The sequence below is a fragment of the Rhinolophus sinicus genome, chromosome 10, assembly GCF_057876585.1.
Source record: "Rhinolophus sinicus isolate RSI-liver-muscle chromosome 10, RSI-T2T, whole genome shotgun sequence".
Classification (NCBI taxonomy): domain Eukaryota; kingdom Metazoa; phylum Chordata; class Mammalia; order Chiroptera; family Rhinolophidae; genus Rhinolophus; species Rhinolophus sinicus.
The window spans coordinates 11659309-11687287 of NC_142510.1; the positions used below are offsets into that span (position 1 = coordinate 11659309).

The following is a 27979-nucleotide window of genomic DNA, read 5'->3' on the forward strand; positions in this document are numbered from 1 at the left end:
AAATGTATAATAAAAGTTTATATAACTAGTGTTATCTGTGGAAGGAAAAATTAATCAGCACAGGGATGATGGGAGAGAGAATGTCCTCACCGCATTTACATGATCCACCGTGCACCGTTTAAGATAGGTAGGTCTCGACCGCCACAGAAATATAGCACTTCTGAGAGAGCGGCAAACTTGAAGACCTGGAAATGCCACAATGATAAAAGAGCAGAAGAGAATGACAAAGCAATGCACACCCCGGACAATAAAACAACAATGACGTTAATAGCTGGCATTTGTGCCACACTGTGTTCCAGGCGTTCTCTCAGTGTCCACACAGCAGTGCAATGAGAGAGGTACAAATACAGCCACATCTCAAGGAGAAACCAGTGATCAGAGAGGTTCAGTAACTTGTCCAAAGGGCACACAGCTAGGTGGGAAGTGGCCAAGTTAGGACTCAAGCCCAGGCAGTCTGGCTCCACAGTCTGTGCTCTTACTAAGACAACCTAGTACTAGAAACTGGATTTAATAAGAGTAATGCAACAAGAATAACCCTTCGCTGTGACAAGATTTGTCCTGTACAAATTGTCTTCTCACACCTTCAATCAACTGTTCAGAGAAGAACGCGTGAGAAGAAACGCAGCAGCTCTTATCCTCACCTGAAAGATGGGAACCAGGAAGAATGGAGAAAGACAAGCGAAGCCAGGACACCCTGAATGACTGGGGCGTCATCGGTGGCTGGCGACATCATCGGATATTTGTAGCCTTGGAGCCACGTTCTTTCCATCTTACTAAGACATCACTCCTTCCCCCGGGACCACCTCCTACTGGAATCATGAGCGCAGCCCTTCCAATCTCAACTTCATGGCCATTGCTAGTCACATCCACGTGTCAGGCAGCCTCAGAACAGTGCGAAAGCCCCTCCCCAAAGTCATGGGTTTCAACAGTACACATCCCGTCAAGACCTGTTTTAAGAGCAATCTTCCATTAGAAATCACCACCCTGAAGGAAGGAGGCTGAGGGCTTCCGTCACCCATCGGCAGCCTGGCCTGTGGATATTAATAGAGTATAAATGTGTTGGGTGACAGGTGGCACGGGACACAGTGCAGGATGAGCTGTGAAAATGGTGGAGAAGTGACGTGAAAGAACCACAGCAATGGGACAACCCAAATCACCGTCCAGGACATTGCAGAACGTCTGTGGCTACACAGTGCATCTCTTAGACAGCTCTTGTCATTCAGGACACCCTTGGCCGAAAGTTATCAACTGGCGCAAATGGCTGAATTCACCCCATGTTTTGTTTGCCTTGAAAAGTGCATAAAGGTTAAGTCCGGTTGATTAACTCAGGAGATTTCCGCCTGCTTACTTCTCTGACTTTTCCTAAGAATAACATGGTGGTGGAATGTGATTGTGCCTTTTAGATGCAGTGTGTATTTTCCAGTTAGTTCCACACCGACCTTAACATTCCAGGTCATCGCCCAGATCATGACACCAAGGGCCTGCTGTATTTCATCGTCACATTTGCTCCGTTGTGTTTCTTATGAGCAGACAACTATTTCTGGGAATCTAGGTCTCTCTCAAAGCAGGAAAATAAAATACAGACCCAAAGCACCGCATCCTTTTTAAACAGCAGAATTATTTGAGGAAGGGGAGAATAGCTCTGAAATACTAAGCCACCCTGATACCCCATTTCTGCGACCTGCCTGCCCCATGGAAGCAGCCTGGGACCTTCCCTACCTCTGAACTTTGGGAAAGCATTTTTTTTTTAAATCATCTGTTGTCATCTTCCCGTGCACTGGACATCGGTTAAGAGCCAAAGTAAGCAAGTCAGTGAGAAGCTACACTAGGTGAGATGAACTACTGTGGATGGTCATCGCTGGGGATGGGCCCCGAGCCCCCAACCCCGAGTACTGTGAAGATGAGCTGTGGTCAAGGAGACTCACTGCCGACCGCGCCGGGCTAATTCCGACAAACCATAAGCTCCACGAGGGTAGGGGCCATATCATGTCTTACTCGGCATCACGTATGGGGCACCAAGCACAGTGGCTGGCACATACTGTTCCTTAATACATTTACCAAGTGGACGGAGGTTTGAGATGTAGACAATATGTGAGTAAGTAGAGAAGGATGGGGTCCATAAGAGTGGCATGGTACATCTGTTTTAGCTGCAAATCAGCTCTCTCTCTCTCTCTCTCTCTCTCTCTCTCTCTCTCTCTCTCTTTCTCTCTCTCACTCTCTGTCTCTCTCTCTCTCTCTGTCTCTCTCTCTGTCTCTCTCTCTCGTTTAACTTCAAAGCACACAACATCATGGGATGGCTTCCTGTCTCTAGATGTCTGATTCTAGTACATTCAGATCCCTTCAATTCTCCAACCACAGGAATCATCCAACACAACTGAAAGAGGACAACTCATTGCACCTGCAGAATCAGAGTAAACAGGAGCACGGCTCCTGCGTTCCACTGCGGGATGTCTCAGGCCATGAAAACAGGCTAATGTGACCTTCTGGGTACTGCAACTCCAGCAGTTTCCAAAATGCTACTCGGGCACCTACATGTGTGAGCGCTCTCTTCTAACAAATGCATTTCTTTCTTCTAAATCCATTCCAAGCACAATCTGAAACATCCTTCATTATCAGTGCTATGCTTGGAAGGAAAAAGAAAAACCCACCAGGAACATGACAAAACAAACAAACAAACAAAAACAACCAACAACCCCAGCAGTTAGCAGCCCCACTTTCCCAAGTGGAAAGCCCTCTGGTAGTGAGGGCATGAGCCATTTTCTTTCTCGTCCTCATCTCTCAGTTCTCTGCAATGAGGCAACATTACCTTCCTAATTTGAAGAATAATCAATAAGCTTGCCCCGGACTGTTTTCAGTGCTCACGCAGTATAAACCACATCGACCTTTTAAAGATGGGATTTATTTTTCAACACCTAATGCAATAAATGCTAGATATGCAAGCTCATACCTGGCCGAGTTGCTCTGTCAGCGGCAACATCTAGGTGCTGAAATGCCAGCAGACAGCAGGGGCTGACATATGGGATGTTCCAAGAAGTGGAACTCCATGCAGTGGCGAAAAGCCATTTACCCTGAAAAGCATTTAATGCAGTCATCTTGGTTTTGACTTTCCTGCTAAAGAATTACCAGTCCTGGCTTGGGAGGCTGTAAATAAAACTAAATTCGCCCAGTGTTTTGTCCACACCCTCGGGCCAGCTGGATAGCGGCTGTCAATCTCCCGGGATGACGCTACTTGGGATCCCAGCATCGTTCTTATTCAGTTGGCAGCTTCCCTTCCCCACCGCAGGCGGGAGCTACACGGCCCACTCGTGCTTCTCAGTTATTTCCCCTTCTCTGGTTTGGCCTGATGGTTTTTCTGACCATACCTTCACCAAGAAATCTATAGGTGACCTTATCTGTCCCATTTTCATTGCCGTAAAGAGCTTGAAAATGAGCCTGTCCATCTAACCTGCCTTTCTACACCAATTTTGTACCTCTGAATCAGTAGGGCAGGGAAGAAAACTGTTCTTAATTTCAGACAACAGGAGAAGAATTTTCAAGATTTCTCAGGTTAGGACTCCTGAGACATGCAACGTAAGTCTCTGTTTCTTCATCTGTCAAATGGAAATAACAACGGTATCTTCCTTGTAGGGTTATCGTGAAGAGTCAATGAGATAGTTCACAATACAGCACCTGCGTGGTGCTGATAAATCACCTACACAATGTCAATAACTCAATCACCTGCACGGCCCCTGAAGAACAGCACACACAGAATAATAAACAGTGGTTATTGTTACGCATCCTTTTTTGAGATGTTTACAGTTCATTCCTATTCAAGAAACAGGGGCACAGATGAGAAGTTCCCTAAGTATCTGCAGAGTCTATACGACTCAATCATTTTAAGGAGAGAAGAATCACTTCAAGACCTGGTTACTCAATTCCATGTTGGGTGAACTGAAAAGAAGAAGACGAAATCACGAATACTTGATTTGTGTCCTGAATAAATGTATATGTGTATGTGTGTGTACAAAGAATACATCTTTGTTCTATGCCACAAACCTTTAATGCCTCGGAAATAGCAAAGTATGTCCTATCATTAGAAGATACGCACCTCTTCTAAAGCAGTAAATTATTCTCATGGTACACCAGTAGGTGAAACCCACGAGGACATGAATTTTTGTCCATTTTGTTCTCTGCTGTTATCTCCAGTGCCCAGGACAGCACCTAGCCCAGGGAGAACACTCCATGAATATTTGTTAAATAGATGAATGAATGAATCTTTTTCTACTATTTTTCAGCTCCTCAGAAAACTGGATGAAACTTTGGTTATCTTATTTCCCCAAACCAGTCAAAGCATGTACATCTGTATTAGTACCGAAAAGCATCATTTTAAATTGACGTTTTAATTAATTTCACCTCAATGCTTGTTATCTGATGGAGTCTGTTCAAGCCCATTGCATTCTCGGCCTCAGGTAAATGGGAATATTGGATGCAGAGCAGTCTTTGTTCTTGCCTACTCAGCTCCTCTCTCTCCTTCTCTGTTAATGGAACCCCCTCTGTTCTGGGGGAACAAGCTAGAGGTGGCCAGGGTGGGGACAACATGCTCCAGCAGGAATTAGTGCACGAAGAAGACCCAATCAGATGTGACCATGACTGATTCAGGGATGGACCATGACCGACGCCTGGCCATTTTCAGTTCTTCTAGAACATACCTGCAGAGCTACGCGGGAAGTGAAATGCCTGTAGGTGGGATTGCTAAATCGTCACGGGTAAACATGCTCACTACATACAGAAAGCCTGTGTAACTATGCAAGAAATGAAAGGAGAGGGAAAAGAAGGGAGGGAGGGAGGGAAGGAGGGAGGGAGGGAGGAGGGAAGAAGGAGGGAAAGAGGAAGAAAGGAGAAAGGAGAGAGGAAGGAGACACACTGAGACAGAGCATGGCAGCCCTGACTACACTAATAAGTTCCTGGATGCAGCTGTGCCTGAAGTCAGTCTCCCATAATATAATACCCCGAGCTCCACACCACCAATTTCTATTTTGTTGAGCCCAGATGAACTGAGTTGCTATCACTTACAATGGAAAGAGCCCTGGCAAATACAAAACTAATATACACAGAGGGTGCCCAAAAAAATGTATACACATTTTAAGAAAGGAAAAAACTGTATTAAAATTGCAATACTCAATATATACCAATAACAAAAGATGAATACAAGTCACATTTGACTTCTGCAGTTACAAGAGGTGCTCAACGTGGTTACCATCAGCGTCCAGACATTTCTGATGATGGTGAACTACTGCTTGAGTAATGGTGACCGAAGTGTCTACTTGTATACATTTTTTTGGCACCCCCAGTATATTATGGTACTATTTCAAACCATTCCAGCTATTTTAAAACAATTAGTGGGGAAGAATGAGTAATACAAAAGACTGAAATATGTATGTGTTTACAATAAAACAGGAACGTACGTAGGAAGCTTCTGTGTTCTGAACTTCCTTTTTGACTATAACAACTTGTAACATATTTTTGGACTTTACGTGTTTAATCATTTTAGTTCCCCAACTGAAGTGTATTATGTTTTAAAGCAAACATGTAAGAACTGTGTCAGCCTGTTGAATGTGATACATTTTGGGCTATGCAGTTGAGACCAGTCTTATTTTTCCTTTTACCATTAGCACACACTTGAAAAGAAAACAACAGTAAGAGCAGTAACTAATTTCCTGGGTTTTTCAATTCCGAAATGATGCATTAATTAGACTGAACCAGTCTAAAGGCAAAGGGCGGTCGTTCTTAAAATATCCAGGTTTCCCGCTGAATTCCATCAGTTCCTCATCATCCGTTTTCCTTGAATATCCATGTTTTGGGTGGCTCATCTCAGCCCTGGAATCTAGTGCAGTAGGTGACACGAATGGACGGGAACTCACTTATCACCCAATTAGAGTACGATTCTGCTTCTAAGAACTAAGAACACAGGGAAAGAAGGAATCTAGACATAGCTTCTGCTCCTGTGACCAATCACAAAACGTTACAGAGAAGCATCCGTAAATATGCTAGACTTTCACATGAGAATAACACAGATTTCTAAGTATATCCAATTTTCACTCTGAACTAAAGAGCAGCTGTTTGGCTGATGTATCAAGAAAAGCATTAATTTCTTTTCATTTCTCATTTCAGTAAAATGCATTTCATAAAAACTCCTTCCTGCCCCTGACATGGCGAGGTTACATTTTTGCCCTCAGCACACACAAAAACTGGAGCACTCTTCCAATTTAACGACAAAGATGTAGAAAATACTGGGTAATCAAAATCAAAAGAACAAGATGAAAACCTGACAAATAATTTAATTTGATGCCGTGCTTTAGTCTGAGCATTAAAGGAAAAATGTTAACTTCTATGCCCACAATCAGATGAAAATTTGTAAATAAATCATTGCAAATACAAACACATATATGTAATATATATAATTATGTATAATTTGCTTCTAGGTAATAAAACTTTATATGTAATATATACCTACTTATATATTAATAGAGTTAAGTTTAGATATGTATTTATAAATTACATATAATTGAATATATAAATTATATATAATGTAATTGTATATAATTATATATAATTTATATTTAGATATAAATAATTGCATCTTTATAATTATACATTAATCACATTGATATATAATCATATATAATTATAATAGAATTTATAACTATATATATAATTTTGCTACCTAGAAGCAAACTTAGGAGATCTAGGTTGTGAAAATGAGCTAACCTGAATTACAACACCTAACAAAAAGTCAAAATCATGGTGTATAATTTATGACCGAAAATTTCCCTAAATTTGCCTCCCCCAAAACCAACTGCTTCTTTGCATTGATTTGGATTGTTCTACGCTGATTTGTCTGAACAGAATTAATCTATAAAACTGAGGGAGATGTCTGATCAGACTTTATTATAATATGGTGTTTCAGTATATCCTAGAAACCATGAAATTTTAGCTATGCTTACCTTTATAAGTGAGCAAGTTGGAAGAATGATGCAGAGCTGTGTTTGCAAAAGCAAGTACTCGAAGAGAAAGCAATAATAAATGCATTTAATGGATTTTTTTTTTTTTTAAGGAGGGTGCAGCTCGCAGTGGCCCATGCGGGGATCAAACAGACAACTTTGCTGTTATTAGCACCGCTCTCTAACCAAATGAGCTACCGTGTTTCCCCGAAAATAAGACCTAGCCGGACAATCAGCTCGAATGCGTCTTTTGTAGCAAAAATTAATATAAGACCCAGTATTGTACTATATTATATTATTTTATAGTATAATATAGTAAAGACCTGGTCTTATATTATACTATATTATATAAGACCGAGTCTTATATTATATTACATAAGACCTGGTATTATATTATACTATATTATATTGTATTATATTTATTATATTTTTTATACTTATTATATTTTATTATATTATACAAGACCTGGTATTATATTATCTTACTATTATGTTATATTATATTGTATATTATACCTGGTCTTATATTAAAATAAGACCGGGTCTTATATTAATTTTTGTTCCAAAAGACACATTAGAGCTGATGGTCCAGTTAGGTCTTATTTTCGGGGAAACCCGGTAACCAGCCACCCCTTTAATGGACTTTTTTAAGTCCTCCATGTGCAGTTCTAATAACAACTGAAACTTTTAACTCCTATGCCATGCCTTCTTTGAAATTATTTTCCTGATGGATTTGGATACTTTGAAGGAACCGGAAGTACAATTTTTATTCAAAATCTTCCAGTAATGATCACACCTCCTTTCACAATAGGTCTGTTTCTGAAAAGTTTAGTTATGCAGAGTTCTTCTATTATTACTGCTCTAGTCACACTTTTGAAAACAAAAGGAAGGTTTGTTATAACAATCTGATAAGATTTTTCTTTTAAATCCCTTCCCTTGAATTGGAATGAGGAAGTCGATTTTCTTATATTTAATTACTTAACATGAGATTATAATCAGAGTCTTACTGCACTGAAATTGTCTATAAATTCCTAAAATCACCAAGTGTCAGGGGGATTTATATGACCTTAAAATTCACCAGAGAGAAAAAAATAAATAAATAAAAATGAAAAAAAAATAAATAAATAAAAATAAAAATAAATTTCACCAGAGAGATTTGAAAGTTTCTTAGAACAACTGACTCTAAAGGCATGTCAAGGGAATGGCAGCCCTACACATTTCTTCAAGTTGGTCAGATAACTCTTATCTTCCTCCCTCTTTCCTTCCTTCTTTCTTGATAAACATGTTTTTTGGCATGCCTACTTTGTGCCAGGGATTGCACGTGGAGATAAGGGAATAAGCAAGACACAACCTGCTCTGCCCTTCTGGGGCGCCAGGAGGCTGCAACCATCCATTCCTAAACCGCCTGCCATGTTTTGCTAGGCCACTGGGGAGGCCATAAGAAGCGAGACCCAAGGGAAAAGCCAGCCTATGAAAACCACAACCTCACGTCCATATGGAACATTGTTTCCTTAATGAAACTATTAGTGGAGGAAAAAAGTCGTGAATAGCCTAAAATCAGAAAGATTGCAAGTAATTAAAGAAACTATGGGAATATGGAAAATTGAAGACATCTTGGCACTATAGATAGAAAGACTGCGTTTTCCCTGTCAAATGAATACAACAGACCTCTTCACCAAAAGGTTAGAGTGATGCTGTTGGAGTTATTGGTATTTCCAATCATGAATTTCCCCCAATTGATACAGTAATAAAGGCACATATGCATGTAATAAGTGTCTTGAAAACTTCGGAGTTTCCTGTTCAGCGGGCTGGTATAATTAAACATTAACTGTCCATTTCTTAACCCTGAAACAGGCATTTTGCTCCAGGTAAGGAGCTTTTTATTTATTTATTTTCCCTTCCCTAGCAAAAAACAGCTCTTCCTTCCATTGGTTTTAATGGATTTTGCCCTGAGCAGTCCACCCTTTGTAGACAATCCCGTCCATGGAGAAAGATTTCTTTAGAAAGGCTGAGGCTGCACCTTCAGGAAAAAGCACAACTTCTTTCTGATGAAACAGAAACTAAGTCTCTCTCAACGTAATTCCTCAAACAAGCTCAAACTTAATATTAAGCTAGGTAATCTCCCCATCACACGGGTAATACTAGCACCATGAGCGGTACACTTCTATTTCCTTTTCAACAAAACTTTATATTCCAATCCGGGCATTCACTTGTCTTTTCAGTGTTCTCACCTCTATTCACTCTTGTTGTTAACAAAAGGAAGCCAGGGCAGACACAGGTTGTCTTTGAAACGGTGTTTGGCCCTAAAGAGCAGAGGCCCTCAAATGAAAAAGTGAGATTAAAAGGCAACTAATATCTGTGTGTACACTGCTGGCCTGGATGCTGTCTCGGCTAGAATCAAAGATGTAAGGAGGTCTATTTTTACTGCCTTCTTACAGAAGCACCATGAACTTAGAAAAGCATGGAATTATGGCATCCTCAATTTTATAACAAGGTGGGGGTGGGGGGCTTGAGAATGACTTGTCCAGTGTCTTTCCCATGAATCTCCGATCCCTTGTAAATTGCAGAGTCTGACATGGCAACTGTGCCACGTCCATAGCTCAGGTACCACCCTCCCTCCATCTCCTCGGCCTCCCTCCCCGTTCACCAGGAGACCACTGTGGATGCTTCATTTCATAATGCAGCGTGATGGCAAGTCAGGGGTCAAACTCAGCCTGTTAAGTCGAAAGCAATTACCTTCTCCTGCAGATAAAGGAAAGCCCAGCTCGGAGTGGAGGGCAGAATGAGCAGAGAGACTCCGAGAGCCATATGGCCAGCTTCAGCTGGTACCCTTGACACCACTGCAGGTACCTGGGTGAAGGCCAGTGCTTGGCACAGTGCCCCCAGAGCCATTCCTGGCCAAATACTCGTCTATTTCTGGAAACTTACCTGCCCTTTCCGGTTGGCTATCCTGAGACTCTAAATTCTGACATCATGAGTTCCTGCTGTCTAAAAATCATATGTCCTGTTTTCATTTTTAGAATAACGTATGAAAATGGCATCTATGCCTCATCCGTGTGCTGACAATATAAAAAAAAAAAAAAAGAAAAGTACCTAACAACCATTGTGCGTGTAGTTCTATTTCCCAGGAGCATCTAACGTAGCTGCACTGTATTTGAATAAATGCATTTTGTCCTCCTGATGTCTACATTTTCAACAATAGCTGGTGTGCTGCAGTCTTAGAAATTGGAATTTTTTTTAATTAGTGCTTTCCACTTCCCCTCTCAACTACTATGTCTAGATGATACTTCTTAATATTAAAGTGGAAAAAAAAAACACACAAGAAATACATCTCTTTCCTGGCATACTTTCAAACTATCAGAATTAGAAACTGGGAAGCAACATTTCATTCTGGAGAAATGCTAGGATCTGGAGATGGACCTGAGCTAAAATCCAGACCCCGAATATTATTTACGTACGTCATTAGGTAAATGACGTCCGCTAACTGAGCCTCCATTTTCTCATCTATCAAATAGGGTCATCCATCTCATAACTGCAACATGCGATGACACTGCCTGGAACTTAGTGGGTCTCCAGAGAAGGAACCAGAATTCAAAGCCAGGTCTATGGCTACATCATATCATCTCTCCAAGATGAGGAGCGATAAAGGCTTGGACATTCAAAGCCCATTTAAAGGTTGAGAATTTGCTCCTGTGGCTGCCTTCAAACTTCTGAAGATTTCTGAGCAGGCTAAGGACATGTCTGTGTGATTAATTAAGGATGAAGCAGACAGGGGAGAGAGTGAAAACAGGATGAGCATATTTAAATAAAGGTTTTAAAACAATCAATGGCCACAATGGAAGCCAGCGTGGGGAGCCCAAGCTAGGAAGCTCGTGCAACAGCATTGGAACCATATCCCTCAGAATGTGGAGAGCAGATCTGGGCATCCATAAGTCACATGGGAGGTGTTTTTATTAATTGTTATTATTATTATTAATTACAGATATTGGGCTTTACTCCACACCTGTTGACTTAGATTGCCCAAGTCTTGGGCTCAGGGATTGGGTGTGTGTGCGTGCGTAATTCAAATACAACGTCAAGTTTGGAAATCACTGATCAAGGGCCAAATGCAGGAGTCTATTATTTAGACACACACATACACACACAGAACCTACTGAAAATTGTAAGTATTCTATCTGATTGAACAGAAAACATAGAAACAGATTTGTTTATGCTACTGTCCACTTAGAGCCTCACTTCATCAAGTACGCAACCGAGGGGAATGAAAGTATTCACAAATTCTGAATAATTCTGTGGCGGTGAGGAGACGGAGATGGAAAACTACAAGTAGACATTTTGCACTTGACGCTTGCCTTTGGATTGCTCCTGATGTCTTCATTTATAGAGATCTACTCTATCTAACATTACACACATGGGGAAAGCTATAGATATGGAATACATCTACAGCTTCAGATTTTTAAAGAATTGATAGGCCATCGATTCCAACCTCCTTCATCATGCAAGCATAGCCTTTATAACATCTTGGGCAGAGAGGGGATCCCGTAACTGGCTGCGTTCGGTGATGAGCTCGTTATGAATGGGCAGCCTTGATCAGAAGGGAAACTTATCGTACTGGAGGGGGAAATGCATTAGGACATGTAATAAAGAAAATAAGCGTTCGAGGGTTAGAGGTTAGACTGTTTGTAAAGGAACAATCGTGGGGTTAAATATGCTTGGCAATATTAAGAGCAGGTATTGGCCAATAAGCTATATCACGGCAGACAAGTTAAGGATGAGGAAGCTGCCAAGAGTTGACATCCCAGCGACCGCGTACACGGAATGAATCAAAGACATGGTTGGGAGCCACCCAAGAGGGAAGGAGACGTCCACTGAGGAGGGACTGCACCTGCTGTGCTTCTGGTTGCCCCGGCGACAGGCTCCCTGTCCTCCTGCGGATGGCACTGTAATGCACATAACACAGGAAAATAAAATAAACGATGACAGCAAAAGTGGAGTAAAGAGTAGTCTTGAGAGCCTCCGTGTGGAGAGGAATTAATTACAGAGGAGTTAGAGAGTGGTGGTTGTTAGAAGACATGTGTTCAGAGAGAAAGATATTGGGTGAAAATCGACAGACAGACAGACAGACACTAGTGATACAATATCTGGACAAGTGCTACATCTGCCGTTTCTCTTCCTGACATACTCCAGACTAGAGACCCTAAAGCCAATGTATGTTGACGAAGCCATTGTGATTTGTCCATTCTCTTGTTGCCCTCACTGAGTGGAAGGCTGCCTGGCCTGGGCGAGTCAACTGAAACTCAATCTCTTAGCAAGTTGGCATTTCCGGCAGTGAAGGCGGCAGGCTCTGCCTCGGGTGTTTTTCTTGCCCTCTTGCCAACCCAAAGAGATAGAGTCGTTGAGATGGTGCAGAATGAAATGATGGTTAGTTTTACATGGCAACGTAGCTAGGTTATGGTGCCCGGCCTCGGTTGGTTGCTGTGAATTAACATCTACAATCAGGTGCCTGTAAGTAAAGGAGATCACCCTCCAGAATGGGGTGGGCCTCGTCTAATCAGGTGAAGGCCTTAAGAGCAAAAATAGGTTTCCGGCAGAAGGAGCTCTGCTTCAGCACTGACACAGAAGTCCTGCCGGAGTTTCTAGCTGGTGGCCTACAGATTTCAGCCTGCAACCGCAACTCCTGTCTGAGTTTCTAGGCTGACGGTCAGCCCGAAAATTTCAGACGTGCCAGGCCCCACCATCGTGAGATAATTCCTAAAAATAGATTTATTTCCATAGAGAGACAGATATAGATAGATACCATATTGCTTTAGATAGAGATATAAAGGTCATATATAGATCTGGATATAGAGTATCTCTCTATAGAGAGGAAGATAAATTTATTATATATATTATATTTTTTATATTATATATAATATATAAAATATATAAAGTCTATATATATGTATTTGATATACATGAAGTCTGACAATTAAGTTTGCGAACTTGTTGCAATGCTGTTGCTAATATTTTTTGATATCAGAGGGATTATTCATTATGAATTTGTACCAAATGGACAAGCAGTTAACCAAGTTTACTATTTGAAAGTGCTGAAAAGGCTGCGTGAAAAAGTTAGCCGACCTGAACTTTTCACCAACAATTCACGGCTCTTGCATCACGGCAATGCACCAGCTCACACGGCACTGTCTGTGAGGGAGTTTTTAGCCAGTAAACAAATAACTGTATTGGAACATCCTCCCTACTCACCTGACCTGGCTCCCAATGACTTCTTTCTTTACCTGAAGTTAAAGGAAATATTGAAAGGAAGACGTTTTGACGACATTCAGGACATCAAGGGTAATACGACAACAGCTCTGAGGGCCATTCCAGAGAAAGAGCTCCAACATTGAAGGGTGGACCAGGTGTTGGCATCGGTGCATAGCTTCCCAAGGGGAGTACTTTGAAGGTGACCGTAGTGACATTCAGCAATGAGGTATGTAGCACTTTTTCTAGGATGAGTTCGCAAACTTAACTGTCAGACCTCGTGTTATATATATTTCATATTATATATTATATATTTTATATTATATGTAATATAATATGTGTATTATACATATTTAAATTTTTAGAAATTCCTTCCTTAAGAATTAAAATCTGACCCTTGTCACTTACACCAGTGACTTGTCACTGAAACGTGGCTCCAGTTCCATTCTTTGACATTATAAAGAACAAGTTCAATATGATCTAATTATTTGGGCAAAGAAGTTTGGTGACTTGGTTCACTTAGCAATCGATCGGTCATTTTGGATCCCTGCTCTGCTAAAAGCCCTTCTCGTAGAACCCACCCCTATATCTTCCCCCAAGTAAATCAGGCACTAAGCCCCCACTCCTGTGGCCCAGTGGGTTGTACTAGGGGAGACTTCTGGAAAGAGTCAGGCCAACCAGGTTCCATGTTCAGTAACTTTAAACGAACACACTGATTGTTATCAGTCTCCCGAGCAGAGCAGAATAAGCCTCAGGGTAACCATACTTGTCTGTGTGCCATGTGCTGGGGGGACTATCTACAGGGAGAAGGTGAGTCTAGATCCTAGGTAGCCCTGAAAAGATGGTATAGCCTAACTCCTACGGACTTTTCTTTCAGCTTTCAATTCTTCATGAGTAACTGTTTAAACTGTCTCCCGTTGTGTTCTCTGACTGAACTCTGTGCACTTAGTTTCTGGAAAACAGCTCTGACTCTTTCCAAGATATTCTCTTGCCTTAAGATAATAAGAGTGGGTTTAAGTAACTTCGAGCCAAATGATGGGCAACACGGATGCTGATTCCGTATTACCCGGCAACAAAACCATGCACAGGATTTCTATTTACAACACCACAAGCAAAGCATGAAACAATCATCAAAATATATTGAGCTGCTAACTTAGAAATTGAATTTGAAGAGACGTTTTGCAAAAGGTCAGGCTAAAGCATTATAAGGAGAGCAATTTTTATAAGGTTATTGCAATGAGCTTTACCCAACGGTATAATAATAGCCAAAAATAACAGATAACACTTATGAACATTCACTATGTGTCAGGCATTTTTCTGAGTGTTTCACGTCTATTTAATTCTCACTTCAATGCTATGAGCTATTTGCTGTTATCATCGGCGTTCGACAGATGCAAAAATGGTGCCTATCCTCTTTGCCAAATGGTGGCTAAGAAGAGACTCTGAGAGCCCAAATTCAGTACACAGAACCAACAAGCTTATTTCTACTGAGAGGGATCAAAATAGGCCACCCCCAAATAGACCACTGTAACGTAGTGATTGTTTTGAAATAAGGTTACTTAAGAAAGAGCTGGTGTAAGAAAGTCTCTGGCCCTCCTCTGTGCTCCCAGAAAGCAGGAAATAAATACCCCGTGTAAAAGGTACCCTCCCAGTACCAAGAGGGAGAGAGACATCATTACCACGAGGGATAAGAGAATTCAGGGCCGAGAAGGCTGTATAAACAAACCTTGTTACTTCCTCACTATTTCACTTCAGCTACCACAAACCTCCTTGTCTTGTTAATGCTCGCAGATGTGTTGTTTCTTTGTCTAGAAGACATGAAAGCTGCCTGCTTTGGTCACTGCATCAGCTCCCATACCTATGAAATTAAATTTGTTTTTCTCCTGTTAATCTGCCTTATGTCAATGCAATTATCAGGCCATCCAAAAAACCTAGAATGGAGGACGGGAAAGCACCCCCCCGTTCCCCCCCACACACACTCCCAATTAGTAAGCAAGATGTCTTTGCATTCTTGTTCTATGTAAACAACCCTAATCCTAATTTTAGGGGTGCCACTTGTCTATTTATTTAAACACTGTGTCCTATATTCGTTTCCAAGACAACAAATAGAATAGGAACGTACAGCTTCCAGTGACTTATGTCAGAAATTTGGAGGATCCTCTCTGCTTCCAGAGCTAGTGTCCTTCATCTGTAAACATAGAGGGAAGTTGTGATCATTTTATACTTGCTGAATAACAAATGATCCTTTAGTCTCTCATCGAGTCATGGTGGGTCTCAGGACACACTTTGTGTTCCTGGAATCATGGCTAAATGCTCTGCAAGTGGCGAAAAGCGATCTCTGAGTGGGCTTAAGTTATGAAATGTACATTATCTGAATGGTGAATTTGGCTGAAATAGATAAACAGATGGCCGAGGCCCTGCTTCAGCTTCTAAATGTAAAACAAAGTCGAGAGAAGACAGAAGCAACGTCACACACAAAACCGAGAGACGCTCAGTTGGAATAACCTCATGTCAAGAGTGTATCTATTTACACAGAATCAATTTAAATACCACCTCTCTTCCCCACAAGCAAGAGCAAATTTGGAAGAGTTCTCTTTTAAAGCAATCATTCTCTCTTAAAAAATACAAAACAGAGAAAGTATGGCGTAAACAGAACGTTAAAAAGAATCAAATAATATAAAAGAGATTATAATCGGGCCTTTTCTAGAGAAATCACGCTACTATTTTCAGTCCCCTGAACAAGAGGCAGTGTTCTTTTCATGCCATATATCCCTTTTCGGTGCCTCCAGATTTAACCCTTCTTTAAAACTCCCACTGTTGGGTGAGGATTCCTTTTTAGGAATCAGGATTACTGATCTCTCTGGTTTTGGATCCTCTCCCACAGGCACCTGGATTCCCCCTAGTCCAGAGGAAAATTAGATCCTTCGTTCTGAGTCCAGATGATTTATTGACCTCTTCCACCCTCCCTCCTGCCAAATCCTGACCCCGTGTGTGCACACTATGACTTCCACAGGAAGAGTATGAAAAGAGAGCAGCATACTAATTAGCGGGACACGCAGTGTTTGCTTTTGCCAAGATGTGACATTCACTTACAGGCATTATCTTCCGGTTCCCTACCTAGCGTCTGAAAGAGTTGTTCCACGTTCACGGATAAGCAGGCAGAGACGCAGCGAATAAGCGATACAGGGCTGTTGACTTTAAGATAAACATTGAGGATGGACGGGTGGATGGACGGACGAACAGACGGATGGCTGGAAACACAAGACTGATCTCAATATTTCCTGGTGTTATCAACCACATCATAACTTTTCATCAAGATCGATCTGTAGGGATCTAACTGACAGAAACAATGGGACAGTCTAAGAGATGGATCTAAGATGGTGCAAGAAATGGGCAAAGGCTGGATCGTTCGTTAGCTGGTCCAGATCTGAGAAAAAGGGAGGGGCTAATAAAAATAAGTGAAGACTCCTATTCCGGACAAAAAAATGATTTTAGCAAGAATTTCTGTGATTAAAAAGCATGCACTTGCGTTTTTCTGTTCCATCTCCAACCCCATCGGGTCCTCAAAAAAACGTGACTTCAAACAAAGTCTCTCTGTTCACAAGGCTTCCTGTATGTCGCCTTTAGCTCCTCTGGCACTGCCCCTTTGAAAGCTCCCAACCTTTCAAGTGTGAAAAACCTGGGTGAGGCCTGTGTCTGAAGGGACGGCTTCAGGCTTTCATCCTCTCTGAAGATTTCCCCTCATCGTTGACCTCACCATGAGCAAGACGTCTTGTCCTGTATATCTGGAATTCAATTGCCTACTTCTGGTAACCTGAATAAAGTTATGTTTGTCTCAAAGGAACACAGTAAACCATTGTAAAATTTCACCAATGCCAAGGGGGCTTGGCGAAATGAGAAAATTACAAGACATTTCTCCTCCAGAGTCCCACGAGACAATCCTGCCACTCCAAATAGGCCCATTATTTTTTTTTCCCAAATATTCTAAACTCTGATCTCTCCCAAATCTCAAAGTCATTAAATTAGAGAAACAATATATACCCTTAAATGCCTGGTCACATGCTTGGCTCTTTTTTTTTTCCTCCCTCTTGGTCTGTCCCCATTTGCAGGCAGAAACCAAGCCTGTCTTATTTCAAGAGTTTATTCCCCAAGCCCAGCCCAGTACCTGTCACCATTGGAGACCCTCAATAAATATTAGTTGAATAAATGAATGAATGAGGCATATACAGTGGGGAGAAGAATGAATCTTATTAAATTTAGTATGATATTAGAATAGGATTAGAAAAATCCTTTGGGGTTTGGAGCTTATTAATAAACAGTTGCATGATATTAAACTATGAAGACAGGGAGAAAAAAACAGCTCATTATTCTGATATTTCTCTCGCAACATAAAGCCAATGAATGAGCTGAATTTAGAGGAGGCAGGAGATATATTTAAACAGTGTAAATATCAACATTAGTACACAGCCTCCATGCAATCTAATTTACTCTCTAACACAATCCATCATAACTGAAGTATGTTTTTGCTTATAGGGATCATAAAACCTCACTTGATTTATTGCTTTCCCTCCCCTCCCTCCTGTGTTCGCTGGGAAAATTCAGTTCTACATGGAGCTGTTTCTTCAGGGAAAAAGAGATTCTTGTCACCAGGGTATTTACAAACACGAACTTACTTTTTACTCTAGAGGAAAGGCATCCTAAAATGGGAATTGAAGCAATTGTCACATCGGCCCTTCAGTGACTAATCTACACTCTGTCTTTGTTCTTTCTGTATGCAGCTCACTTTCAGGGTCTAAAACAGAAAGTCTTAATTCTTCCCGCGACGTTCAGTCAGCCACTGTCTCAAATATTTATTCCTTTTGATATTAGCGTCAATGGCGTAACTGGAGATTGGGTTTCACAATGTACCTCTCACAGACCCTTTTATTTAGATATTCCTAACGCTTTTACAACCAAGACCCGTCCACAGAAGCTCTCAAGGAAGACTTTCATTGATTTGGTCAGCAACCAGCCAGCCTTCTCTCCAGGTAATAACTATCGGAGCAAGGATGTAGGAGGGGGCAGGTGTGTCCTAAGGGGATCTCGGTGGGGACCCGTATGCAAATACAAATGGTAAAGGAGAGAGAGAGGAGGCAGGAAAGAGAGGAAATAGAAACTGAGAGAGGAAGGGAGAGAGGGAGGGAAGGAGGGAGGGAGGGCAAAGGAGGAGATAAAAGAAGAATAGGGGGTGAACTGAAGGGGAGAGGAGAGGGAGGATAAAGAAAGCGAGAAAGGAGACAGAAGGAAAGAGAGACAGAAAAGACACTGAAGGGAAGAGGAGGAGGAGAGAGAACATCAAGTACCCTATTCAATGATCCAAATTCTGAATCTGCTGCTTCCCAGGTTCCAACGCTCACCTTTGAACCCAGTCCGCTTAGTAGATGAACTTCCCGCCTCCTTGCTTCATGCCTACACCCACACATCCACTTTGTCCAAAACGTGGCAAAGCCTCAGGTGAGAGACGGCCCTGGAAGAGATCGGCGACATTGACACTACCTCGCAGAGAGATCTGGCTTAGGGCGAAACCAAGACGTCCTTCCGACAGAACTTCCTTTCCGGGCAGCCCACTGGCAGGACTGAACTTTGGCGAGCGCAACCTGAACTGCCCACTTTGCTCCCAAAACCTTCACCAAAAGCAAAGGAATGAAACAAATTCTGTCACCAAGTATATAAAAGAAGCGTTTTCAAAATCAGGGAGCTATTTCATATGTCGGGGGGGGGGGGGACAAATCCTAAGTGTGCACCCCTAGGATATTAGACAAATCAACAAAATACCAGAATGACTGGGGTTGTGGGGCTCTGCATGCTCCTTAATGGGGTACGTTTCTGTGTTTTCCAAGTTTTCTCTGATAAAGTGAAATTCCCTATATCTCACCTGCTGGGCCCTCACTCCGGCCCCTCCCTCATTCAGTTTTCTTGCTGGCTGATTCCTCTGTCGCCTTCGTTCCCCCCACCACAATGGTTTCTCTTTTCTTTACTGTCTCCTTCCCTTCCCAGGAGGCACACTCCCCTGAGAGGAGGAACTGTGCCTTGTTCAATTCTGTTTCCTCAGAGATTAGCAAGCCCTAGTCGCTTCACAGAAACGGCTGCAAGTACAATAGACAGAATGCCTGTTTTAAATGAGAAAAATAACAGTAAATGCTTCGGAAAGATCCGGTCAGACAGGACAAAGCCTTGACTCATTCTGAGATACCACAAAAGATCTGTGGGGAAGTTTTGTGCCGCAGAAAAGATTCTTCAGGAAGCACCGTCCTCACACACAGCCCTGTGCCTGTCACACATGATTTTATATGCTACCTGTGTAGCTAGATAGGGAACAATCCAAAGTTGTAAATAGCCAGTAGTAGCCCCTGGCCAAATGCAGCACAGTAGCCAGTGGACAAGGTAGCATCGTGTCCATCAACAAATTGTCGGGGAAGATGCAGGCAAAGCTGTGATTTCATGCTCAGAAACATCCTAACTTCAACAGCGGAGGGGAGTGCAAGGTTTGAATAAATTTAATAAAATAAAATTAAAAAAAAAAAAAGAATTTTCATTCTACTGACTGGTTCTAAACAAACAGCAACAAAAAATTGCCCTTCTTTTCTCCAGTGTGCACTTGCCTAGAGCTAATAAGAAAGTTAGTCCAGATGGAACATGGTGTTTTCCACTGGGGACAGACCTCATCGGAGCCCTCATGTGACCTGGAACATGTTGCATTAACTCTTAAAGCTGGAGTCTGTCTGTCAAGCGCGAAAGTCAGGGAGCCGGACACTGGGGGTCACACAAGGTTCACACCAAGTGTTTACACCAATTTTGGGTACACAATAAGAGCTCAAAACGTGCCAGCTACGATTGTGATACAGAATTATGCTTTTATTCATATGTTATTTACATAAATGCATATATTATGTATATATACAGTATATAATAGATATTATAATATGATACATTGTATATTATATAACCTGTGGCATAAATACGGGGGTGCCCCCAAAATGTATACACATGTATATACACATGTATACACATGACTTGTATTCATCTTTTGTTACCAGTATATATTGAGTATTACAATTTTAATACAGTTTTTTCCCTTGCTTAAATGTGTATACATTTTTTTGGCACCCTCTGTATATAACGTAATGTATATAATATCATTATTATAATTACATTATAATTATATTAAGGGTTTTAATTATAATTCTTCCCTGCCCCACCCAGCATTTTCTATTGCGTTTGCTAATAAGCGGACCAACACAAACCAAAATATGCAACATAAATTTGATACGTTAGGGCGGAGCCTGAGATTTCAGCTTCCTGCACACACATCGGTGAGTTTCCTCGGCTACGACCACACCGAGGGTGTCATTCGGGAGGCACAAGCAAGGCACAGACTAAGACACCGGAAAACACCATCCAAGACCCGGAGAGCTCTCCTGTGTGAGAGGACAGATTGCAGGCAGAAGAGTGTGTTAACGACTTAACTTTATCTGGGGTACAGCGGTAAATATGACTACTGCTTGAATACATCATTTCCACCCCCCAAAGATAAAACTGTGGCTACTGCCCTTGCGTCCGAAGGCCCAAATATTTTCTTGATTTATTTACATTCAGACACGGAGGGCACAGCCTCCTCTCATGTCTGCACTAATACGTACTCTTTCTCCTCCTCGAAGGAATCGCCCTGCTCCTCTTTATCCAACCCCTTGGGTCTGACTCTCCTCCTGGAAAGAATGGCTGTGACCCATTCCTTTCTTTTTCTGCTCTTCCATACTCGCTTTGCACTTCCTGCATTTTGACGCGTTTGGGTATCAGATGATATTATTTGTTTACTGTTTCCAACCAGATGCAAGATTGGGGGGCGGGGTTAGGGGTGAGGGAGGGCAGGAATGACCTCATGAGCCCTTGTACAATTGCCGCTATAGCCATGACATAATAATTTGCAAGTAAGTCCTGAGGGCCAGCTGCGAGCAAGATACTGCTCAGTCCCAATGATTCAAAATTAAAAATTGCAAAGATGAGACCCCCGAACTGAAGGGAGATGTGTCCAATTTAAAGGAAAAGCTAGACCCAGGTGAAACTGCAGGGCTCTATGATAGTAATAGAGGCATCCACAAATATTGCTACTACAAACATTGTCACTGCCGAAAACAGCACGATCAGCTAGTATTTGTAATGAACTCACAATGTGCTCGAGCCAGCTTCTTTGGCAGTGTCAGTGACAATCTCATCTAATGCCGCCGCACCTCCGTGATACACACACTTTATTATTATCCCATTCTACAGACTAGGAAACCAAGGCACGTAGAGGTTGAGGACGCAAAGTGTTAAAGGAGTGAGCTAGAGGGAGCAAGTCCTTGTGGCCAGAGAGCTCGGTGAAAGGCTTCCCGGAAAAGAAGCAATTAAAGAAAGCTTTGACCTAGGTTTCTGCCTGCTCTTGGGTGAGGTGGAGGAAGGAACACAGATATCTGGGGCATGGGAGGCGTGTGAGCAAAGTCGGAAGACCTATGAATGAATCCCTATGGTTAATGCAATGGAAGGAAGTGGTGGGTCACTGGCTTAGGAACAGGGGGCATCAAAACCTGCAACAGCCCAAACAGCATCCTAGAACGTGGAGCTGTCTGGAGGTAATAGGGAGTCAGAGGTGGTTTTTGTGCAAGGGCATGGCGAGAGTAGCTTTGTTTTTGCATTGGCTTCCTTTTTTGTTGTGTTTGTCATAAAACGGACTTGGACGCCCATATGGGGACTGAATGAGACTAGAGAAAAACCCAAGGTCAAGTCGTTTGTGAGGGGTCAGACCATCAGCCCAGGTGAGGGAATGTAGAGGTCTGATCCTGGCAGTGGAAATGGGAAGAGGAGGGACAGACAGCACAGGCTGTGAGAGGAAAGAGGAAGAAAAGATGACTCGGAACTTTCTCGCCTGAGGACCTGGGTGGATGGGGGGCTGTGGATAAAGGTTAACAGGAGAAGATGGCTGTTTGGGGAAGAGGTCATGGGGTTCCTTTAAGACTTCACAGGACGTCCCTAGTGCCCAGAGGGTGATCCTGAAACACTGTTACGGCCTAGAAGTCCTTGAGGAAATGGATAATTCCAGGTCAGTGATAGGACTTGTGCAGGATAAATCGGGATTGCCATGTCATCCTAGATAACAAGCCATTAAAGATAAGCCAGTCATCGTAAAAGGACTCATGAGGCAACTGGAAGACGCTCCCGATGGTCAAAGATTGAATAATCTCAGCATTGATGAACATAACAACTTCAGTCCTCGAGTTTAAAATAATATTTAAAAATATATATGGTCACCATGGGAATATGCAAATTAACCACCTCATTAATTTGTAAACAAAAAGGGAACATCAAATATTTTTCCTGCACGTCCCATACAAGCTGAACCTTTGAATATCCTAACAGTAGATCGGGGAACTTCTTTTTAAGAAGTATTCCAGTAAATCCAGGAAGAAGGAAGGATAAAATTAGAATACCACCATTTTGCAACCCCTGGAGAATTCACTGACCTAGATATCGAGCATCAAAGTTACAGCATCACTAAAAGGGAGACAACCTGATATTCTGGGCCTCTTCCTGGCAGAAGAAACGACTAAAGAAATTGAACTTGCAGCTAACCAAGACTCTGGAACCATCCACCAATTTAAAAGAAATACAGAAACAAGGAATATGTGAAACTACACCACAGGGATGCAATCAACAAACACCAGGCAGGGAAACGCTGCATGAAAAACAATCTGTCTTCCAACAACATCAGCAACAACTACAAAGAACATTGTCAAAACAAACAAAAATGTTGGAAGCAGGCTGATGACAAGATTCTTCACACAGATGAAAAGAGCCTTTTAAAGAATCAACCAATCACTAAGCTGTTAGTTATCGCGACCCTCTTTCGAAATAACAAACTATTTTCAAAAGTGACACTGAGGGTGGCTACTGAAACAATGATTTAATAATTGGTGATATGAAAGAATCAATATCAATATTTAGTAGGTGTTATGGTTATGTGAGATAAAGGATGCATATTATTAAAAGGACAAAAGATAACAATTATTGGCAATGATGCTGAGAAATCGGAGCCCTTATGCACTGTTGGTGAGAATGTAAAATGGTGCAGGCGCAATGGAAAACAGTCTGGAGGTTCCTCAAAAAATTAGAAATTGAATTACTCACATGATTCAGCAATAGTATATTACCCAAAAGAATCGTAATCAGGATTCTGAAGAGATATCTGCACTCCGGTGTTCACTGCAGCATGACTTACACCATCCAAGATATGGAAACAATCTAAATGTCCATCAATGGATGAATGGATAAAGGCACTGTGGTCTGTGCATTCAGTGGGATATTATTCAACCTCCCCCCCCCAAAGGAAACCTTCCCCACATGTGACATGGAGAACTTGTAGGACATCATACGAAGTGAAATAAGCCAGACAGAGAAGTACAAATACTGCTTGATACCACTTATATGAAGCACCTCGCACAGACAAAGTCAAGGGAAGCAAGAGAGTAGAATGGGGGTTGCCAGAGGCTGGGGGGAGGGAGAAATGGGGCGTGTCTGTCCAACAGGTATCAAGATTTAGCCCAGCGAGAAGACCACCTTCTAGATATCTGCTATACAACATTGTATCTGTAGTTAATAATATTGTATGCGCACTTAACAAAGTGTTAAGAGGGCAGATTATTGTGGTAAGTGTTCTTACCACAATAAAAATTCAATTACACTGCAATCCGTACAAGAAAAAGCAAAAAAACCGTCTTAACCTTTAGAAATGCAAACTGAAATATTTACAGAAACAATGCCAGGGTGTCTGAGATTGGGGCGGGAGAGGAGTCAAGGACATAGATAAAACAAGCTTAGCCCTACCTTGATAATTATTGAATGCACGTGAGGGCTGTATGGCTGTCCTTCATGCTTTTTTTTCTACTTTTGTATATGCTTTAAGTGTTGCATAATAAAAAGTTTCTTTAAACACACACACGCACACACACAGAAAAGGACATATGATGTTGATCAAAATGACGATCAACTATTTGACAGCCTGGCCCTGTTCATCCCAAATCTAGGCCCGTCTAAATAACGCTATAGAAAGCAGCATCTAAAAATGATGGAATCCCACGTTAGCCAAGATAACCATTTATATCCATGCCCTTATGAAACCATCACAGATTGTGTCATACGAGAAATAGTGCAATGGCTTTAAAGCACATGAATTAATTATCAGTAGAAAAGAATGAAAACCACATCTACCTCTCACAGGTATTAATACCCAAAAGCTATTGCCACTACCCTTCTCAACTTTGGAAAGGTCACGGGCATGTAATGACTGATAAGGGTCACTGAAGGTCACCGTATATTCAAAGTGAGATGAATTTTAAGAGTTTACTGCAAATAAAATTTCCTGCAGGGAACACATTAAGCCCAAGCAAGGTTACAGAGTTATTTGTGGTGTCTTAATGCTACCTTTATTAATAATAACCTTTCCGGGGTACATCATTGGAGAAGGCACATACTTTAATCCAGAAATATGTGTCCAGTCTTATGACCGGGCTCATTAAATAATGAAATTTCAGTGGCAGAAGAGAAGAAATCGCAATTTGGTAGGCTCCTCATATCTGGCTGAGGTGAGCAGCTCTTAAAGAGAAATAAGCACCAGAGGCTACAGAGAGAGAATTCAGAGGTACTAACAACTGGAAAGATCTTTGAGCTATTTAGAAGAAAAATGTACTACAAGTTAGACTGTATATGTAGATGGCTGTCTGCCAAACATTAGTGAACTTCAGCTGGTACAGAGTATATACGTCCTGGACTGTTGGATTTGGGAGAGGAAAACAAAGACCTCTCGCCCGAGCCGTACATGGATTACTGAATAATGTCTGAGGTCGTGCACCAAACAGATAAAGATCAGAATTCAAATCCCAGCTCAGCCAAGTTTAGCTGCCTGACCTTGGCCACCAAGCTCTCCAGAGCCAACTTCCTCAGATGCAAAATTAAAATAATAATAGACCTATCCTGTGCAGCGTGTGTAAAGATTAAACCAGATTCTACACGCAATTGTATGGTAAACTTCCTGGTGCGTATTAACCCTGATAGAAATGGCTATGTTTATTTTAAATTAAAACCACTTTAAAATCCATGTAGCATTTTCTTCTTTGTTAAGTGAGCATTTCCTCTCTCTTGCAGCAAATGGGATTCTGAATTGTAACTAACTGTCTGAGTTCCACTCCCAGGATCCAACTTTTACTTGAGGCAAAATCCTAGACTGCAGACCGCCTCCTTCTGTGGTTGTTGTGGAGTTAAATGAGCTAATGGACACAAAACCTTTAAAACAAAGCCTGAAAGTAGCAAGGATTTAATACACGGATATTATGTAAGCCCCCCTACCCTTACAAGGCTCCCTCTCAGGTGATTTCACTAACCCTGAACCATTCCATTGGGGGGGTTAAATAACCCCAGCTGAGAGGTCATCCTTTATCCCCACTTTCCTTTTCTTTATCTGCATTTCTGCCTGTTGCCTGCTGGGCCTGCCCTTGTTGCAAATGGAAGGCAGCCAGGCTTTGCATGCCCATCACCCAAAATCCCGGAGTTTTCTAAAGCTTTGGTCATGTGGCATCTGGCTTCTTTCTTCGGGAACACGATTCAAAGGGATGAGCGTTTCAGAGAAATGTCATGTTTCATGATCTGCCAAAGAACAGGGAAAGGTGATATCTAAAAGCCGAAACGCATCCTCACGCAGGGTATCAATATTGGGTCAATCGAATTCTGAATATTTGTGTGGGGTTGGTTCTAAATAAGTCGGCTGGTACAAGGAAACACATACATACACACGCACGCACACACACTGACATCACCACTTGTTTATAAAGAACATTAGAATGTCAGGTGCTGGTTTAATTTGTTTTGCAGTCAATTTGCCTGCCCCTCAAGGCTCATTAGCCAAGTAATCATTCCATATGATAATGTGTCCTCTGCGTGCCTCCTTGGGTCCAAGAATCCATCTCCAGCTCCATCTCCAGCCGCTGCGTCCTTCCTCAGCAACCTTGCCTGGCTTTGCTGAAAGGCTGCCAGCCACGCACATGTGTTTCTCTTCCCTAACATCCATTAACTCCGTTTACCATATACTTAGACATCTGGCCAAGGAACCAGCAAGCTTATTTCTCCCGCCCTCCATAATCATCCAGCATGTCTGTTTCCTCACAGTTTGTCCCTCCGAGAGAGAAACATCTAGAGAAAGCCAACGTCATTTAAAATTATATTGACTTTGGCCAGATGTTGCATGTCTGGGAAATAATGTTTACTGAAAAGTTTACAACTAGTTATGGAAATAGCTGCAGGGGCTACCTTGGTCCGAGAACCCCGGCCAAGATGAGTTTCTAGAAGGATCTAAAGTTTGCCTCCCTAACCATGAGCCAGTATTTCTATAGCACCATGATATTTCCTTGGCATCTAGCTACATTCTCTGTACTTGAAAACTCATTCAGTAAGATGACTTTTAATGTGATGCATGGATAGCTCCCCTAAAATTCTATCTGTAGACTTGACTTCCTTCCTGAGCTCTAGACTTAGGTATAAACTCTGTTCTTGAATCCACACTTGCAAGTGTCATCGGCATCTCAAACTTGTCCAAAGTGGCACTCTTGAGTCTTGACAAGCCCTACAAATTGGTTTTTCTACTAGTCTCCGTTTCAGTAAACCACGGCCGTTTACCCACTTGCTAGGAGTCACCCTGGCTCCCTCCCTCCCCTCCATCCCTCTATCTGTCAGTGTCACTACCCAATTATATCCATCCCTACTGCCATTTTTCTAGGACTGGCCACCATCATCGCTCGTTTGGGTTATTCTGCGTCTACTCACTGGTTTCCCTGTGTCTGCTTTTGACACTCTTCCCTCAGATATATCGGCCACATAGCAAGCAAAACCATCATTTTAACACAGAAGTCAGACTATGTCTCATCTTTGCTTCAAACCATCATCAATGGGTTTCCCTTGGTGCTTAGGGAAGAACTCAATCAAAGTCCTTATCCTGATGTGCCACCCCATGCATGACCGGTCCTGTCCCTACTTGTCATCTAGGTCACCCCGTCACTCACTACACCAAGGATATGCTGTTCCCCTTAAACCAATCCCATTCCTCCCTCATGGCCTTTGCTCTTCTGTTTTCCTGGTATGGTACCCACCCTCCCCCCAGGGTCTTTGCCTCATTCTCACCCTTCAAGTCTTCGCCAGAACGTCATCTCTTCAGAGAAACTCCCACTGACGACCTTCCCTCTGGCAGCAAATTAAACTGCATACCCACTGCCTCCCCCTAAGACAGGGGTGTCCAAACTGCAGCCCGCAATCCATTGTTAATTGGCCGGCAGCAAATTCCAAAAATGTATTTAGTTTACTTAAATAAACCAGGTGAGGCAATATGTACTTCACCTCAAGTAAGTGGCCCGGCTGTTTGTGTATTTTACCGCATACGGCCCTTGGTGAAATAAACGTTGAAAAAAGTCTGGACACCCCTGACCCAAGAGAACACCCTCACACATCAGGCTGTACGTCGTTCAGGGTGCATTTCTCTCATTGACTCGTCTTTATTTGGGAAGCATCTCTGTTCCACTCCCTTCCCTGGAATAGACGAGGGCAAAAAGAGCCTCATTTTCCTTTGTCATTGATCTATCGTCAACACCTAAAAGATGCCTCGTGTACATAGCTGCCCATTCATTCACTGCATGAACCAATGAAAA

At 42.1% G+C, this 27979-nt stretch overlaps 1 protein-coding gene across 30 annotated transcripts in view; it reads right to left on the reverse strand.

Moving 5' to 3' along the window:
• Positions 1-27979, reverse strand: part of RBFOX1 (RNA binding fox-1 homolog 1) — a 2003336-nt gene that overhangs the window by 1356655 nt on the left and 618702 nt on the right. Inside the window, exon 1 of one of the 30 annotated variants that reach the window (XM_088801258.1) lies at positions 18617-18719. The exons of the other annotated variants lie outside the window; for them this stretch is intronic. Coding sequence (XP_088657384.1) covers positions 18617-18682 — 66 coding nt within the window. The 5' untranslated portion in view covers positions 18683-18719. Of the gene's footprint in view, positions 1-18616; positions 18720-27979 lie in introns of those variants that run through there. 30 annotated transcript variants of the gene reach the window in all.